The sequence below is a fragment of the Daldinia loculata genome (genome assembly GCF_022478755.1).
Source record: "Daldinia loculata strain CBS 113971 unplaced genomic scaffold F4817scaffold_88, whole genome shotgun sequence".
NCBI lineage: Eukaryota > Fungi > Ascomycota > Sordariomycetes > Xylariales > Hypoxylaceae > Daldinia > Daldinia loculata.
The window spans coordinates 13009-29876 of record NW_026054942.1 but is presented as its reverse complement, the minus strand read 5'-3'; the positions used below and the strand labels follow the sequence as shown (position 1 = coordinate 29876).

At 48.1% G+C, this 16868-nt stretch overlaps 7 protein-coding genes across 7 annotated transcripts; 2 read left to right on the top strand and 5 right to left on the bottom strand.

Annotated features, from left to right (window-relative positions):
- Nucleotides 1-1385: 1385 nt before the first annotated feature.
- Nucleotides 1386-3235, bottom strand: F4817DRAFT_352852 (ethanolamine-phosphate cytidylyltransferase). The gene is made up of 3 exons (XM_049305278.1): nucleotides 2853-3235; nucleotides 2015-2783; nucleotides 1386-1938 (listed from the first exon to the last, which is right to left on the bottom strand). The coding sequence occupies exons 1-3, from the start codon at nucleotides 3065-3067 to the stop codon at nucleotides 1582-1584; spliced, it is 1341 nt and encodes a 446-aa protein (XP_049154184.1). The 5' UTR covers nucleotides 3068-3235; the 3' UTR covers nucleotides 1386-1581.
- A 121-nt stretch (nucleotides 3236-3356) lies between these two features.
- Nucleotides 3357-4762, top strand: F4817DRAFT_352851 (phytanoyl-CoA dioxygenase). The gene has a single exon (XM_049305277.1). The coding sequence runs from the start codon at nucleotides 3498-3500 to the stop codon at nucleotides 4485-4487; it is 990 nt and encodes a 329-aa protein (XP_049154183.1). The 5' UTR covers nucleotides 3357-3497; the 3' UTR covers nucleotides 4488-4762.
- Nucleotides 4763-4764: 2 nt separating this feature from the next.
- F4817DRAFT_369255 (uncharacterized protein) lies at nucleotides 4765-5312 on the bottom strand (the record flags this gene model as incomplete). The annotated part of the gene is made up of 1 exon (XM_049307336.1): nucleotides 4765-5312. The coding sequence occupies exon 1, from the start codon at nucleotides 5140-5142 to the stop codon at nucleotides 4765-4767; it is 378 nt and encodes a 125-aa protein (XP_049154182.1). The 5' UTR covers nucleotides 5143-5312.
- A 956-nt stretch (nucleotides 5313-6268) lies between these two features.
- On the bottom strand, nucleotides 6269-7673 carry F4817DRAFT_362245 (RNA-binding domain-containing protein; the record flags this gene model as incomplete). The annotated part of the gene is made up of 3 exons (XM_049306508.1): nucleotides 6269-7348; nucleotides 7413-7576; nucleotides 7637-7673. The coding sequence occupies 3 exons, from the start codon at nucleotides 7671-7673 to the stop codon at nucleotides 6269-6271; spliced, it is 1281 nt and encodes a 426-aa protein (XP_049154181.1).
- Nucleotides 7674-8399: 726 nt separating this feature from the next.
- Nucleotides 8400-9677, bottom strand: F4817DRAFT_295342 (uncharacterized protein). The gene is made up of 2 exons (XM_049299734.1): nucleotides 9245-9677; nucleotides 8400-9147 (listed from the first exon to the last, which is right to left on the bottom strand). The coding sequence occupies exons 1-2, from the start codon at nucleotides 9286-9288 to the stop codon at nucleotides 8787-8789; spliced, it is 405 nt and encodes a 134-aa protein (XP_049154180.1). The 5' UTR covers nucleotides 9289-9677; the 3' UTR covers nucleotides 8400-8786.
- A 778-nt stretch (nucleotides 9678-10455) lies between these two features.
- F4817DRAFT_295322 (RabGAP/TBC) lies at nucleotides 10456-12808 on the top strand. The gene is made up of 5 exons (XM_049299731.1): nucleotides 10456-10537; nucleotides 10604-10723; nucleotides 10782-11251; nucleotides 11303-12168; nucleotides 12220-12808. Exons 2-5 carry the CDS (start codon nucleotides 10704-10706, stop codon nucleotides 12472-12474), a joined length of 1611 nt encoding a protein of 536 aa, XP_049154179.1. The 5' UTR covers nucleotides 10456-10537; nucleotides 10604-10703; the 3' UTR covers nucleotides 12475-12808.
- Nucleotides 12809-12840: 32 nt separating this feature from the next.
- On the bottom strand, nucleotides 12841-14892 carry F4817DRAFT_295331 (NADH oxidase). The gene has a single exon (XM_049299733.1). The coding sequence runs from the start codon at nucleotides 14581-14583 to the stop codon at nucleotides 13207-13209; it is 1377 nt and encodes a 458-aa protein (XP_049154178.1). The 5' UTR covers nucleotides 14584-14892; the 3' UTR covers nucleotides 12841-13206.
- Nucleotides 14893-16868: the final 1976 nt, after the last annotated feature.

The window sequence follows — 16868 nt, the reverse complement described above, 5'->3', positions numbered from 1 at the left end:
ACCTGCTGAAATGCAGCTTTCTAGTGCCTATCGTACCTATATTGAGCGGTACATCGCTTTAACTTTAATTTTTATTACAGCCGGATGCTGAATGATGCAATAGAATTTGACAAGACGTAAGGCACTCAAGCCTTAAAACCCGAAACGATCCCAAATTTATTGCACATACATATTCCTACCTGATCAAGAAGAAGAAAAAAATCAAGCTGATACTTGGCCCCTATCATGTCTGAAAGGCGTGTAACACAGACAATGAGGTGCTTGTGAAACCTGTTGGTCTCCAAGCGGAAGGGGTTTTGGTTATATCCCAGTCCAATTGGTCCAAGCTCCCCAGCCGTAAAAAGGCGGCAAGCCCTTGACAGACTTGACAGACTTGACAAGCAGCAGACAAGGTGCTTATTCTTACATCGTTGACTCAAACAATGATGTACCTACCTATCGCCGATGCATACGTACATGCATGTAGGTACACGTAGTATTGATTTCTTTTTATATAAGTCTATTCGTTTTTTAGTAACGGCTTGACATGATAATCTCACCGCTTATTCTCCTTTTCTTTCTGAACTTCTTGGGCTCTATGCATTCAATACGACCGAGAAAAATAAGTTCATTCGTAGCCTCGAAGTTGCGATAGTTGGTTCGTCAGCACAATATTGAAGTAACCGAGTTATTTCCACCACCTCAACAGCTCAGCTAGCAAGCTACATATGACTAACTATGTCTACACTTGGAGGCCTATATGTAGGCATAATAAGATATGGTACATGGGTAGCAGCAGAACTAGATGGACGGATAAGTAGACCAAAATTAGAATCCTATGATTACTTGCATTCTTGCGTTACCGTCTCACCTAAGATTTCGCTTCTTATAAGCCTCACGTCAGCCTTCTATCACATTTCTGTCGCTTTAACTGCGCTCATCAATTATGATTATTGTCATTGATGCCTTAAGAAACCACATGTGTATATGCAGGAGAAAGGTGCCTTTCCTGCACGTTACGGAGCCGCAAGCTTCGAGCTTATCCAGCCATGTCTGACCCTTGTGATACACGCTGCTTTACCTGTAGTGAATCGTCACGCGTACTTGTGGTTTAGGAGAAGGTAAATGTGGAGTCCAAGCTGTCTAGACTAATTCTGTGTTCTACTATATACTAGATGTGATGATGGTTTTACTGTATTGTATGCAACCAGGAGATGGTCCGGTAGCTAAGATTGAGTATCTCTTACCCATAAACTTACCGTATAACCGGTGAACAGGGCGATAGAAACAAGACAAATAGTTTAAGAAAAGAGAACACTAACCTAGAATCATGTTATCGAGTAAATACTATCTCGATATTCACAATTGCAACATTTCATATGTAAAGATCGGGGTTGACGAACGCGGGAGAACTTATTAAGTAAAGATAAATGGAGGCGATCCATCCGCTCTCTTTCTCTTATAATATAACTAAAACGATCCTATGGCTCTATTCCAGTCAGGGTTACTCAAACCATCATTAAGGTACGATGTAAAACAAGTTTTCCTATCGACCTCTTATCTGTCGCATGCAATGAAATCAACCAGCATTCCACTGCAAACTTACGCAGTAGAAGCCAACTTCTCCTCTTTATGCCGCTGCTCTTCCTCTAGTATCTCCCTCTGTCGGTGCGCAGCCTCACCTACAGCCTTCACACCCTTCTTCCGCTGCCGCTCCTCGTAGAGATCTCTGCTCTTCATGATACGCTGCACGATGGTACCCGCGTTTACGTCCTGGAACTCATGGCTCTGAACCTCCTGGAAGATGCCCATTTCCTTCGGCACAGCATACGGGTCGTACGAGAGCGGCATGAACGATGTTGGTCCGTGGTACACAGCGTCAGGGGTGCCCCACGGAGAGCTCGTGAGATACGATTTGGTTGGCGAGAAGGGGGCGCCGAAGATGACGGCGTTGACGTACTACTGATAATTAGCAACATATTATTGAAATAAAATAAAAAGGGAGAAAGCTATTGCGGAAAAGGAGGTTACGTACCCGACATTGAAGCACGCATAGACCGCGCTCGTAAATATTCATAATCGGATAGTTGACCCCCTTCCAGTAGTTAATAACCTCATCATCATGAACCCCAGCAACAACGAATACAGGCCCGTAATCAGCGCCCTTGCCTCGGCGTTCGTCGACAGCTTGCTGATCATACCAGCCCTCCTTTCTCGCTAGCTTCTCTTCGGTGAGAACGACTTGGTGCAGAAACTCGATATGTCCACTAGAAAATAGATCGAATCCCCCGTCGACGTAAACGACTCTCTGGCCAGGTTTCGGACCATGTCCCTTCAGTAGCGGGCGGAACGAGCCCTTCTCATCCGTAATCTCCGTCTTCGCGGCGGTGGAGGCTGACCAGAAATACACATCCGCGCCGGGATTATTTCCAGACTCGTCGGTGGCGTACTGGCGGATTCGATTTAACATGGCGTCTCCTTCTGACTTCCTCTCAGCTTCGGTGCCGCTACCCTCTTGGCCGTTGAGAACCCTCTCTAGGGACTTGATGAAGTGTGTCCTGGTGCACAACAACATACGACCGACGAGATCGGTGGTTGATATGCTGGGGGTGCGCTTAACGACCTTGAATCGACCCGCCGCCTTAACGAAGCGGTAGCAGTCCTCACCACTGCTATCAGACGTGATATCGTCGCCGTGCACCACGTACTTGCAGCCGAAGTGACTTATGAAATCTAGCTGCGTAACATACGGTGCGTATGCGACGGACCGGGTAACCCAGCGACAAGCATCCACTGCGGCGAGCCTTTTTCATGTAACTCCAGAGATCAGCAGAATGCTCTTGAAAGTACGATCCGGGAAGAGCTATCCGTACCGTTCTCGAAGATTCATTACCGTCGGGCCTTTATTTTCCAGGATGGCCTCGTCGGAATGCACACCGACGTACAGCTCCGTGCCGAGTTGGCGCGCCTGTAGCATAGCGCCTGCGTGGCCGTGGTGGAAGAAATCCCAGCATCCGTCGACCCAAATCCGATCATCTAGGAGCCCAAGGGCTGGCGGTCCGGATAGGACCTCTTGTTCCGAACTCATGGTAAAGAAGTGTTAATGATAGAAAAAATAGATTGTCTAGAATAGATTGTCTAAAATAGAATAAGGAGTAGCTGGTTTAGGTAGGAAGCTATGCAACTCGTACCTGTCTAAGTCGGCTAAAGTTGCTACTTATACCTAACCTTAAGTACATGTAGAAACTTAAAAGGGGTGAATCCTAATGTTGGTACCGTATGATATACTGTATCTAACATATTGTTACACACACTAAATGCGACCCCTCATCTCGGGACCATATCGATAAAAGCTCCGTAGCTAAGCTCCGTGACCCCACTATCGCATGCCGACATCATAAGTTCTACATAAGGTTCAAACGTTCCAACCAGCCGGTTTATGTACATGCAGCTCCCTGCCTATCCCACATAATCCCATCTTTACCCCAGCAATTCGCAGACCCTCAAAACCTCACATAATGCCTTCGGAAACTACCGCCTCAAACGGTGGCCTAACCCCCGACCAACTCGCCACCTTCCAGCGCGACGGGTACCTCATCATCCCCGACGCCCTCCCCCCCACCACCGTGCAAGCCCTCCTCGCCGAAACGCACAAGCTCTTAGAGGACTTCCCACTATCATCACACCCCCTAACACGGTTCAGCACCGGCGAGAAGTCCGCCCACGTCGGCGACGAGTACTTCCTAACGTCCGGCGACAAAGTGCGCTTCTTCTTCGAGGAGGACGCCTTCGACACCAAGGGCAACTTAACCAAGCCCAAAGCGCGCGCCATAAACAAGATAGGGCACGCTTTGCATGCTCTCTCACCACCGTTTGCCGCGCTCCTGGATCCGGCGCTGAATCCGGATTTACTGGGCGCGGGGACTAGTGGGGGTAGCGTGGAAGCGGGCCGTAAGGAGAGCCATCCTGCGGCGGTTGCGCGCGCGCTCGGGTTCAGGGATCCGAGGTGTCTCCAGAGCATGGTCATCTGCAAGCAGCCGGAGATCGGGGGCGCGGTGCCGCCGCACCAGGACAGCACGTTCCTGTACACGGAGCCGCCGAGCGCCGTGGGGTTCTGGTATGCGCTCGAGGATGCGACGGCAGAGAACGGGTGTCTGAGTTTCCTCCCGGGGAGTCACCGATGGGCGCCTATTCGACAACGATTCGTGCGCGCTCAGGGTGGAGGCACCGAGTTTGCGGATAATGATAGGCCGAAGTTTCCGCCTGGGGGGAAGTATGGGGAGAAGGATGGGCAGAACGAGGATGGTGAGTATAAGATGGGCGAGGTCAAGGCCGGCTCACTGGTGTTGATACATGGCAATTTACTTCATAAGAGTGAGAAGAACTTGAGTCAGAAGGGGCGCATCATCTATACGTTTCATGTTATTGAGGGTGAGGGGACGAAGTACGATGAGCGGAATTGGCTTCAGCCGCCGGCGGATGGGTTTACACGGCTGTATAGAGATTAATTCGACTAGGAGTGCTTTGTATTAAGTAGCTTACATGAGGTCGGGGGTCCTAGGTTGGTTTGGAGTGTATTAATTATGTAGGTCGTCAAGCAGGCAAGCCTGTCAATGTATTAAGTAAAGTATTCGATCCCGTAAGGGGGGTAGACAAGTTTCCTCAAAGATATTCTAAGGGCTCTAGGAATTTCCCGCTCCCTAGCTATCCGGATAGGAATAGAAACGTTCCGAAGGAGGAAACATACTACTATGTTTCATTGCCATAGGACACCTTTGCCATACCCTACAGTTCCAGCTCTATTGATATTGCCCCCCTGCTCGCTATCCACTGAGGCATTTTCTCTAGTTTCGGTTTTACACACGACCATCTCGTATATGATAAACCGTCTTCTTCTTCCATACCCGTTCCCTGATTCGTATACCCTATATCTGCATCTAACTCCTTTAATCTGCCAGGCCAGAGGACATTGAGCCTCTGATCAGCATCGAAGTATAAAATGTCCTTCTTGGGACGGAACCACGCTGCGTCGACTAGAGCCCGTGAGCCGCGGTTATTATGATATCCGCGCGAGACGTAGTAGTCTACGGCTGCGCTGAATGACCCATGACAGACACTGATGACCGGGGGTCGTGGGTTTGCGCTAGTACAACACGAATCCATTGTTCTCGACACCCTGGCGTGGAATAGCCTTGGTGGAAAACTGTTAAGACATGCGTCCCAGATAGCACGCTACATGTCTTATGGGAGTTTGCTGAATGGTGCGAATCGGTCTAGCGGTGCTGGCATGTCGACGTAAGTATAGAGGTGGTACTATGCTCCGAGTATAATACGTATTTTGCTTATGGTTGGGCGTTTTAGTATCCAGCATCAGTTTGGAGCGTGTCAGCTGGTAAAAGATTCCCAATTTCTGTGATATTAGAGGATATCTATATAGCCAGCGCGTAGATCCAAATCTTATAAGCTAGGTAAAGAATAACCACTCAGCTACCTTGTATAGGCAACAGTCAATAGCCGGTAAGGAGCAAAGTAATACCAAGTAACTATCAGCTCGGTGTGTTGGCTACTCGATTTAGATGAGCCATATCGAAATCATATTCACCAAATATGGCTATAGCTCCATAGGTCTAAGCTTGAAGACGCAATTACTAGGACTTAGATCACCTCCCCTTTACTATATATATAGTGTTTACCATGTCTTTTCATAATTGATAATAATATCTTGCATTTCACATCTATGTAGCAAAGCAAGTTACATGTGCCATGAACATCGCATCTTCTATTGATTAGAGGTCACGAAGCCCCTTTACATACAGTTGGCTTGTCCATCCGCCATAGGACGATGGCACAAGTTAAAAAAAAAGTCGCGAAGCCAATAAGCCAAGGCGGAGGCCCCTAAGTTGCGCCGTGCCGTTGCTCGACATCGAACGGATCTCCCCCTATTCTCTATCTGCAAAAGCCCAAGGCGGCCAACATTATATCCTCGAGTAGCTGCCACCGATTGCGATACCGTAATAAAATGTGTTATGTAATGAGTACAGGCGAAATGACCGATCCGAGTATGAGTTAAAAGTCATTTGCAATATTCGCAAGCAATGAAGAAAAAAAGGCTGCTTGCAAGAATGTGTGGCGGCAATTATCCATCGTTTCCAATGTGGGGGATTTTTCATCAGATTTCATCCACTCGTGAGCTCGTGAAAGCTTGTCCTGGAATTTTCCTCGTTCCTAACTAAGTACCACCGTGACGAGTAAGTAGGCTGTGGAACGTCCTAATCCTTTCCTAGCGTCGCTAACGGCCATAAGGATGGAAGCCCCGGCTGCCACCGCCACCTCGTCCTCCGCCGCGGTAGTTTGCACCCGGCTTGCCAGCATTCTTCGGACCCTTGGGTGCGTCAGCCGGCGGAGCATGGTTAGGATCGACCGGAGTCGGACTCTGTTGATGAGCACCCCTATTCCGGTGGAAGCCCCCACGACCTCCTTGGTTGAAGTTGGGCTGAGGCACATCGTCGTACATACCCTCCCACGAAGTCGGATCCGCGCCGCCCACATTGTTGTTGTTACTATAGCCTTGATTATATCCCCCTCGGCCTCCACGTCGACCTCCACCGCCACGCGGGGCAAACATCTGTTGCTGATTGTTGAAGTCGTTGAATCCTTGCGGGCTTCCGTCACCTTGACCCTGACCCTGACCAGCACCTCCGTTGCCCATCATCTGTTGTTGCATCTGTTGCTGCATCTGCTGCATTAGAGCCGGGTTCATATTGGGCATTCCTGCCATCGGGTTGTTTTGGCCGGTTTGGCCGCCACCTTGGGCCATCTGCTGCTGGAGGTGTTGCATCTGTTGCATCTGCATCATTTGCATCATGGCAGGGTTTACGGCTCCCATGCCCATGCCTCGGTTCATGACCATTTGCTGTTGCATCATAATGTACTGTTGCATTCGCTGCATATATTGGGCCATGACTTGGGGGGTCATGCCTCCTTGGCCCATCTGGCTGGCCATCTGGGCCTGGGGACTACCCTGTTCTTCCATGCCGCCTTTCCTGAATTTGCCGCGTCTCGAGGCTTCCTCTTCCTCGCGCATGTTGCCTCGTGGCTGTGCCTTCTTGACCTCGATGGGCTTACCGTGGATTTCTAGATGAGTGCTGAGGCAAGCGTCAACACCAGCTTCACTCTCAAACGTGACGAATCCAAACCCTCTCGGGCGACCGGTATCTTTGTCCATCATAAGGGTAGCGTCAACAACCCGGCCAAACTGGGCAAAATAATCTTTGAATTCCGGCTCGGTCGTCTCCTGGCTGACACCACCGACAAAGATCTTGCTGGTTTTCTCTTGTTCATCTCGTGGGATAGCTCGCTTCGGATCGATCTGGGCTTGTAATTAGTACTCAAACATTGGAAATAGCCTTTATGGGGGATTTTATTGAACTTACAATCTTTCCGTCTAAGAAGTGCTCCTTGACCATAACAATGTTCACCGTCTTAGGATCTTTGAAAGTGAGGAATCCGAATCCTCGCGATCGGCCTGTGGCACCATCTCTCATCACTGTACATTCTGTCACCTCGCCGAACTGGGAGAAATAATCGCGTAGCGACTCTAAATGGTGAATATTAGCATGGTAAGTCGAACAAAGCCACATATGTACCTGTTACTTACGATCAGTTGTTTCCCAGTTGAGACCACCGATAAACATCTTCCTACACAAACAGGATAGTTAGTATCGATTACACCAGGAATAATTACGAATTATGAAAGCGCATTTGCCGAATGCCGAAGACAAATCAGTATATGCAAAGCTTTGCGCGAACACGATTGCCGCTTGGCAAACATACTGAGCTCTTATGCGGCTCGCCATAATCCTGGATAACCGATCCTTTAGCCTTGGATTCTTTTGGTTAATATGTTTGGCTGCCTGATTGGAAATTTGAATGAAAGGTGCATCTCTGTCTAAAGTCTGGCCACTGGCTTCAGATCCTTCGTTATCAGAATTAAACGGGATGTAATCCTCCTCTTTAGCCTTAGAAGCGTCCATAGTGACTGATGTGGTGTACGCGAAGTCTGAGGAGTTCAGATGAAGGAATGATGCATGGGCCAGCGGTGTGTAATCTCTGACAATCTGAGAAGCAAGTCCTAAATAGCACCGCTCGACAGAAATAGAACAAGGCAGGTGATGTCTGAAATGTCGAATATTTTTGTTTTCGTCTCTTTGCTATCGTCAAGCTAGGACATAACTTCGAGCGCTATTCGCTGCCAAATTTCTTGTTACAGCCTTCCAGAGTAATAGTCCCTTTTGAGCTTTATGAGCCTATTTCTGACGAGTGGCTACGGAAGGCAGTAAGTGTTTTGTACTGACTATGGTCGAACTTTTATCGCTGGCTTTTCTCAAAAAAAGGTAGAGTGATTCCTCCTCAGGATTCCTCCTTAGTCTTCACCCACTACTTCTTTCCCGCGATGCACCTCTTGAGATCCGGGCGACTGGTGTGCTTCCCTCCGGCTATGTATCTGAGAATATTGACCGACTTGGCAAGTCCATTACTAGATTTTCCCTTCGGAGACAGCTAGCGAGATAGAAACCAGTTCTCTTGCCCACCAATATCCTCCCGGCTAAAAGGCCCTAGGATACTCAAGCGCATGTCCTTTTGATTGTCAAATGTCTAATGGGGAATCATTTCCCAAGTCAAACGTTCCGAGCATCATAATATGCTCGAAACATTGTCTGATCTGGCTTTCAGGCATTGGCGAGACGTAACAAGACTCTAAATGAGCCACGCAACTAATAGAAACAAACAAATCTAAACAAATCTACTTACCCGTCCTCCTTAGCACTAGCACCTCTAGCAGCATGGTATGCAGAAGCCGAATCATCTTGTTGAGGTTGCGCAATAGTGACGGCACCACTCGGACCATTGCCTAAGTTGAAATCCACATCATCGTCATCTTCGTAGTTCTCATCTTGATATTCTTCACCATAGCCGTTCTCCTCAGCTGCGTAGGCCATCTCGCTATGTGCCCGATCGATCTCGTGATGGTTGGGTTCCTCTACGGATTGTTGAACGTTCTGGGGAGTAGGAGTGGGGACATGAGCAGTAGGGGCTTGTACTGCCGGAGCTGCTACTGCCGCTGCTGCTGGCGGCGGCGGCGCGGCGGAAGCATCGTTGTCGTCGTATCTACGAAGGATCAGTAAATCTGTAACAAGTACATACTAGTTGATAGGAAAATGCTAGATGTAACATCACAAAGCACGGGGGCGCAGGTTAACCATACAGATCAGCAAAGAGGTCATCCTCAAAGTTCTCCGTCTCCGCCATGTTGGAAGGCGTTGTTGACTCGAGTTGATAGACGCGATCGCAAAAACTCCAAAGTCGCGAGGCGGCAATCGACTTGGATTCGACCTAAAAGATTGAACCAGGAAGATTGGGGTTGTGTATCTAGCTCAATCGGCCGGCCATACAGTCCGTCTCAAGGGAAAAGTACGAAAGAAGCTATGAGATTAGTTAAATTTAGAAAGAAAAAAGTGTTAAGGAAGGACAACTGGAAGAATGGTTGAGGAGGTGTCGATGGGAAAGAATTGCAACCTCCTAGTTAGAATGGATGTACGCTGTGAGAAAGTCTTGAGCCAATAGGAGACGCGAAGTAGGCGGCAGGCAAACTCCATTTTTAGGTTAGTTACATATGTAGGTACCTAGGTACGTATCCGCTAATCCGCTAGGTACAGGCCCTATTTGAATGTGTTCGCCGTCGATGTAGACTTTGTAAGGTACATTTACTTAGCTGTAAATCATGTGGGGCACGGATTCACTATTATTCAAGCCACACCCATTTTAAGTTTGTAGGTACCGGATACTTTAATTACTTTCGACTCTTTCATGCGCTCTACAGCAAAATCTGACATTTTGTACTCTACATATGAACAATCAACATATTAAATTGGTAGTCAATATATTACTCCCTGTCATCTTGCGAGCATGTTAACCGTTAGATATTTAAAAATGGTTTACGAGGAATTAGGCATGTACATAATATATGTATGTAGTACCTACACTAAATCATTCGTAGTAACTGCCGAGGCTAGAGCTGTGGCTTCCCAGTCAAGCATTATCGAGGGGCATTATAGGTAGCGCTGCATTCAATGCCAGGTTAGCTCTACAGTTCGAACGTACCTTAGGTATACTCGCCTTTTATGATGTTAGTTCCTATGATACTCTCAGCCTTTCAATTGTTTTACTACCTGAGCCTTTCTCAAAATCCAAACCGGGTGAATTACACACCCTCGTAACAACAATGCGGCTGTGATTTATTCTAGAACGAATTCCGTTGCTATGTTTTCATCATCGGGAAGCGGCAAGAAGCCGCCGTCCCAACAGGTAAGCTCTCTTCGAGGTCAACATCTGAGGAACATTGTTTTCTAATTGACTATGACGTAGGAAATGATTCAAGTCGGTGAGTATTATCGTCTTATTATTTAACAGTGTCTCAACGCGCTCATATAGCGCCTGTATTAACTTGAAAGAGACAAATTTACTGACTTGTGTCTCTCTACTTGACAGACAGGTCAGAGTAGGTTACATGTCGCTTTTTGTTGACGAAAGTCGCCCCAGGGTTTGTTTGCTAAGCTCGAATTAGGTCGACCTCGCCGTTTTGGCGTGTCCAGAGAGAAGGCGCTGCAAAGAAGACGGGTCGGGATCCTAATATAGTAGTAGGAGCTTCTTACTCCCATGCGGACATGCTTAAATTCGATAATTTGTACGTCCTTGAGGTCTCTCTTTGTGTGATATTTCGCTAACCTAGCGCGCCACGTTAGGAATCTCTCTGGCTCCTCATCCCGACCGAGATCTCCTCCATCTTCTTCGCCACAGAGAACTCGAACGAGCGATGTTAGCTCGCCGCCGCCGAAGCACTCGTCTGGCCTATCATCGCCCCCACTGAAGTCTTATTTTAGCTTCTTGTCGAATACGAATCAAGATTGGGATGTTGGAGACCCTGAAGTACCAAACGGAGAAGATATGCTTGGATATGAAGATGATGATGGGGATGACTTTGGCCTCCCAAGTTTGTCCAACATGCAGCGACGGAGTCGACGAGCCGCAGCAGCTCAGACTAGTAGCTCTTCGCGCATCCAATCAACACCTCTAGACGCGGCACTTAGCTTTCCGCAAAGACGATATTCAAATAGTGCCGACATAGCCATAGAACGACCATCACCCACTTATCCAATGCCCAAGAAAAGCGAAGGGAAGATTCTCAGACCACAATATAAAGATATTCTAAAAGGTAGCCTCCACTCGGTACTTAAATATTGTTCCGGTAGCTAATATTATTTAGACCCGGCCAATGCTCTACATCTTATCGATCACCCCACAGCCCCAGCCAATGCGACACCAAAGGAAACCGATGCAATTAATTCTCGTATAACAAAGATCAACAAGTTCAAAAAGATTCTTCAGGCTAGTACTATACCATTAACGGATCTTAGAGCTTTAGCATGGGGTGGTGTTCCTGAAGAAGTCCGGGCTATGACATGGCAACTCTTGCTGAGCTATTTGCCAACTAGCAGCGAAAGGCGCGTTGCGACACTGGAACGGAAGCGGAAAGAATACCTTGACGGAGTACGTCAAGCTTTCGAACGAGGTGGCACAAATCCTGCTACCAGTGGTCGGTCTAGAGGTCTTGATGAAGCAATATGGCATCAGATTAGTATTGATGTTCCCAGGACGAACCCCCACATCGAACTCTACAGTTACGAGGCGACACAGCGATCGCTAGAACGGATACTATACCTCTGGGCAATTCGACATCCCGCAAGCGGCTACGTACAGGGTATTAACGACCTGGTAACTCCTTTCTGGCAGGTTTTTCTAGGCACTTACATTACGGATTGTAATATCGAAAGCGGCATGGACCCGGGGCAATTGCCCAAAGCAGTGCTCGATGCGGTGGAAGCCGACTCTTTTTGGTGTCTAACGAAATTACTCGACGGAATCCAGGACCATTATATCGTCGCCCAGCCTGGCATTCAACGACAAGTTGCTGCGCTTCGGGATCTTACCGCTAGGATCGATGAAGGACTCGCAAAGCACCTTGAAAATGAGAACGTCGAGTTTATTCAATTTAGTTTCCGCTGGATGAATTGTCTCCTCATGAGGGAGATCAGCGTACGGAACACTATTCGGATGTGGGATACATATCTGGTATATTTCCTCGTGCCTTAATTGAGCAAGCTACCTACTAACTATATTCAGGCCGAAGAACAAGGCTTCTCGGAATTTCATTTATACGTGTGTGCGGCATTCCTAGTGAAATGGTCGTCCAAACTAGTCAAAATGGATTTCCAGGAAATAATGATGTTCCTACAGGCATTGCCCACTCGGGACTGGACCGAGAAAGACATAGAACTTTTGCTTAGCGAAGCCTATATTTGGCAAAGCCTATTCAAGAATTCCGCTGCTCACTTAAGGGGAGGTCCGAGTCGAGCCCCGACTAATCTACAATTATAGTAGAACAAGCAGCCCCGCTATACATAAGAACACGGATCGTCACTATAACTGGACACTTTATTATTGGGCCCTCTAAGGCTAAGGAGGGCGTTTATCTGCCTCTCAATAATCACGCTTTGATTGGGTATAAGGCTCAATATTGACCGATACTAAGGCTTAGCCAGTAGAAACATATACGATTCGGGACAGTCCATAACAAGCATGGCTCCAATGGAAGAAGTTACAGGCCGCTCGAAACACTTGGAGTCAACAGGATATTCGTGTTTGCGTTGAAAGACCAACCTGTGGTAGTTGAGTGTTGAGGTGCTCTATTAGAGAATCCCGATCATCGACAGTGCCCCTTTGAAGCAAGACCGTTCTAGCTATAGGCTTTTGCGGCTATAACGACTGACGACTACAAATATTTGCCATAGTGCAAGATGAACACTGCAAGGAACCGGTGAGATCGCCGACCATATGTACTTAATATGAGCAGGCATCTTAAATTAACGAAATATGGCTAGTACAAGCTCGTACGCGTAAAATAGTCTTCTTGGACTATGTAATGAATGCTAGTCGCGCAAGAAGTCTATGTAGTTATATTACCATATAGGACGACCACTAAATATGCGGCAAAGTTAACATTGGTAATGTACCAATACAGTTATTTAGTAATTCTAGGGTAACACCAGTTTCGAACAATAATCTCTAAGAAAAAGGGTCTAATTAGGTATTACCAATACCCCCCTGAGCTCAAGCTATTAGTGGTTCTATAGCTCCATAAGGTCTCGTCGCCACCCCTTCAATCCTAACATGGTCAAGCACCTCTCTCTTCGATATCGTCGGCAGCGCCGCAACCCACTTCCGAAAGCCCTCGAGGAAGGCATCTGCCGCGGCACGGTCGGACGGGTCGACCGGATCTTGGTTGAGGCTTATCTGGCGCATATGAGCACCAGCCAGCGAAGCACCGTGCGCCCAGGAGTTCTGCTCGCCAACGACATTTGTATCGCCCACCAGCGGCTTAATACACCCCTTACACCTATGCACTAGCACATCCAACGGCAGCCTCGGCTCCGTCGTGCTCGGGCGTCCCAGCCCAACTCCATCCAACCCGCTCGCCAAAGCATCTACCATCGCCCCGACCGTCCGTATCCCACCTGTTATAAAGCACCGCGCAAGAGACACATGCGGCACAATGAGGTCCGCAAACTCGATGAAGAAGGCCTCGCGCCGCCTGGTGCTCTCCTTCTTGTGGTGCCACGCCGGCGCCTCGTACGTGCCCCCGCTGAGCTCCACTAGGTCGAAGCGGTGCGCTTCCAGGAGCTGCACTAGATGTGCTGCTTCCAGCGGCGCGAACCCGCTGTCTTGGAACTCGACGCTGTTGATCTTGATCGCGAGAACGAAGCCGGGGCTTGTGGCATCGCGGATTCCGGATGCAATCTCGGTGATTAGACGCGCGCGGTTCTCGAGCGTGCCGCCGTAGGTGTCGGTGCGGAGGTTCGTCGTTGGCGACAGGAATTGCGCGAATAGGTACCCGTGCGCGGCGTGGAGTTGGATCCCGGAGAATCCGGCACGTTCGAGGTATACGGCTGCGTGGATGAAGGAGGCTTTTATGGCGTGGATCTCGTCTGCTGATGCTGCGTGCGGTTTGCCGTAGCGGAACATGGCGCCGTATCCTTTTGTTAGTTGGACGTCCGATGCGGAGACGGGGTTAGGTTGGTGCTCCTGCGCGGTTTGCCGTCCGGGATGGTTTAGCTGGCCTAGGAACACGGCGCCGCCGCGTCTGCCGGCCTTGGCGAGTTTCTGGTATGCTTCGAAGCGTGGGCCAGAGAAAGGATCAGAGGGGGTTATGATCATGTTCCCGGGCGCTTCGAGGTGCGTCGTGTCGACGATGATATTGCCCGTCACGATGGTGCCCCAGCCGCCGTCGCCCCAGTGCCCGTAGAGGTTGCATAATTGGGTAGTGGGTATGCCGCTCGCGCTCATGTCGTCTGGGTCCCAGGTCGCCATGCGCTCAGTCATGGCGACTTTCATGAAGCGGTTGGGGGCGATGGTGGTGGAGAAGGGGAATGAGAGGGGTGCGCCCAAAGGTGACGAGTCGACGTCGCGGCTGGGGTAGCGGGTTGGCATTGTTATTGACTTGGTCTATGAGCTGAAGGCGTTGGATTAAGTAGGCTTGCTTGAGATCTCAGATAGGGTTATAAATTACAGTTTCTATTTTGGTGTTGAATAAGGGCGTCTTGATCGAGACACGGCGGGCTTGTGTATCGCACAATTGCTATTCCTTGAATCTACTTGGTGTATTAAAATATCTATTCTATCAATTTTATCACGATAGATGACGAGTGCTGTAGTTGAGTCGCGTGGGGCCAAGTGCCCCTTATCCCGCGAACCCGGAACTGCCTGAATGCGTTCGATGGACTGCTGGGATCCCCATTTCGGCAATATTGCCTTCGGTGCGGCTCTGCGGGCTGCGGGGAAGGTCTATTTGTGGGAGGCCTTGGAACTTGTGATATATGTATATGTTTACCTCCTACATTATTCAACCTAGACGTAAATATATAAGATAGCTTGAAGCTAAAGACATATTCTTGGTGCGCAAAGCATTCTAGCCAAACTAGGAGACGTATGTTTATTAGATTCACTATTAGACTTATTAGTAACAGTCTATGATAACCATGCGTAATACTTGAGCATGCTACAGTTCGAATGGGAACTTAACTATCGTCGAATATCAATGTTTATTGCCGTATAAGATTAAGTCTAGACTACTCTAACTATGAGCCTTGGATTCCAATTAGTATAGATGTCCTTCAAAAGGTACATATGTATGGATAGGCGTTATCCAATAAAGCCAAGACGACGTCAGCTTGCTTTGCGAACAGCTTCCTTTTACGGAGTGGGTAGGAATCGTGATTGGGTTCCTCGTTGGTACCGTAGTATACAGGTAATAATCTCCGTATTTACCCTAGGATCATAACGACCATTTCAGTTATGCTGCGGGGAATACGCGATTATTTGACGGCACACAAATGTTACTTGCCATGACTATGGTGTGGACCCTTATTTTTACCTCGACTTTGTTTATAATAACTCAGTTTATAATAAAGCTTCTTTGATAATATGGCTGCTTATATAAGTGAACAACTTATAAACATCTTTAATGCGGTCCTGACCAATACTTAGGTCTAATCTAATTATCCTTAAGAGGGTTGGACCGTTATATTTAGACTTGACTGTGTACGACACCGACGCCCGGATCCTCAAAATCTCCGTAGGGCCGGGCCATGCGAGAGAGGAAACACAATGCTGGTTGACGTTGCTCGCGCCGCACGTCAATATTTATGGTAACCAATATAGAATTACGAGATTTGAAAGAGTCGGGTATTATTGGAACGATTAGTGAGTGGAGGGGAAAAAAATTAATTCCAATAATAAAATCCGCAACGATTTTTTAAAGAAGCATCTAGGCTCCGTTGACCCCGTGACCGGCAGACGTCGGCAGAAGCCGGGAGTGCTAGCCAGAGGTTCTCTTCGGACCCGCCGTAGACTCGGCTATTTAAAGGCCGGCTTCTTCTCTTAGCTATCTCGTAGTTATTTCTAGTTACCGACTTCGACGACCATAAACCTCGGGGAGTCATCTCTAATAACTATGTGGAGTATTGTCTTTGGACTCGGGAATGTTTGTCAAGCCCGAAGGGCCGAGATAAAGTAACACGACGGAGCTGCTTGATGACGATGGATCATGAGATGTTGTGGAGAGCTCGGTCTAGAGCATGACAGCGCTATGTACCTAGAGAGACTACATACGTAAGGTATGCACTGTTCAAAGTTGAGAAGCCTGGTTAGTGTAAAGCCTCAGTCATGTGCTCGTCCAGATAGGGATTTATGGCTTAGGTGCCACTTCATAATTACTCATTGGATAAACACGTCGATTATCTCGGTGGTCATTAATGTGTGCGTACATATGTGTATGCGCATATGTATGTCAGAGATATGGGATTATTGCCAGTTACTATGGGAGGTAACTCGGCATAGTTGACGTATACTAAATATTCTATGTACGCAATAAGACGAAATTATCCCACCGGTCCAATGATAAGATAGTAATTTATGAATATGCCAAGGGCCCCCACTATGTAAGACCGCTGTACATAGGTGGCGGTCAGTTAAGGCAATGGGCGGCAACTCGCGGCTTTCCCGAAGCCGCTAAGCTTTTTGTTCGACTATTCCGCTGGCCGAAGAGCGGCCCAATTCCACGCTAAAACCTTCAACTCCGTCTTTCAATCTTCACTTTTTATTGCCGTTTAGTTTTTGATATGCAACAATTGGCTTCGGCTTCAATACCACTAACCAGCCCGGGGTTGAGATGCTTGTCCATGGTATTTATTTAGTGGAGATCTTCCCGTATAAAA

What these genes read in the sequence shown, in the direction of transcription:
- F4817DRAFT_295322 (XM_049299731.1), top strand. Translation starts at nt 10,704, where the DNA reads ATGCTTAAATTCGATAATTT. An exon ending in ATATAAAGATATTCTAAAAG is followed by an intron (nt 11,252 to 11,302) that starts GTAGCCTCCACT and finishes AATATTATTTAG; the next exon opens with ACCCGGCCAATGCTCTACAT. An exon ending in GGATGTGGGATACATATCTG is followed by an intron (nt 12,169 to 12,219) that starts GTATATTTCCTC and finishes AACTATATTCAG; the next exon opens with GCCGAAGAACAAGGCTTCTC.
- F4817DRAFT_352852 (XM_049305278.1), bottom strand. Translation starts at nt 3,067, where the DNA reads ATGAGTTCGGAACAAGAGGTCCTATCCGGACCGCCAGCCCTTGGGCTC. An exon ending in GTAATGAATCTTCGAGAACG is followed by an intron (nt 2,784 to 2,852) that starts GTACGGATAGCT and finishes TACATGAAAAAG; the next exon opens with GCTCGCCGCAGTGGATGCTT. An exon ending in TATGCGTGCTTCAATGTCGG is followed by an intron (nt 1,939 to 2,014) that starts GTACGTAACCTC and finishes AATTATCAGTAG; the next exon opens with TACGTCAACGCCGTCATCTT.
- F4817DRAFT_295331 (XM_049299733.1), bottom strand. Translation starts at nt 14,583, where the DNA reads ATGCCAACCCGCTACCCCAGCCGCGACGTCGACTCGTCACCTTTGGGC.
- F4817DRAFT_352851 (XM_049305277.1), top strand. Translation starts at nt 3,498, where the DNA reads ATGCCTTCGGAAACTACCGCCTCAAACGGTGGCCTAACCCCCGACCAA.
- F4817DRAFT_295342 (XM_049299734.1), bottom strand. Translation starts at nt 9,288, where the DNA reads ATGGCGGAGACGGAGAACTTTGAGGATGACCTCTTTGCTGATCT. An exon ending in GATGACCTCTTTGCTGATCT is followed by an intron (nt 9,148 to 9,244) that starts GTATGGTTAACC and finishes GATCCTTCGTAG; the next exon opens with ATACGACGACAACGATGCTT.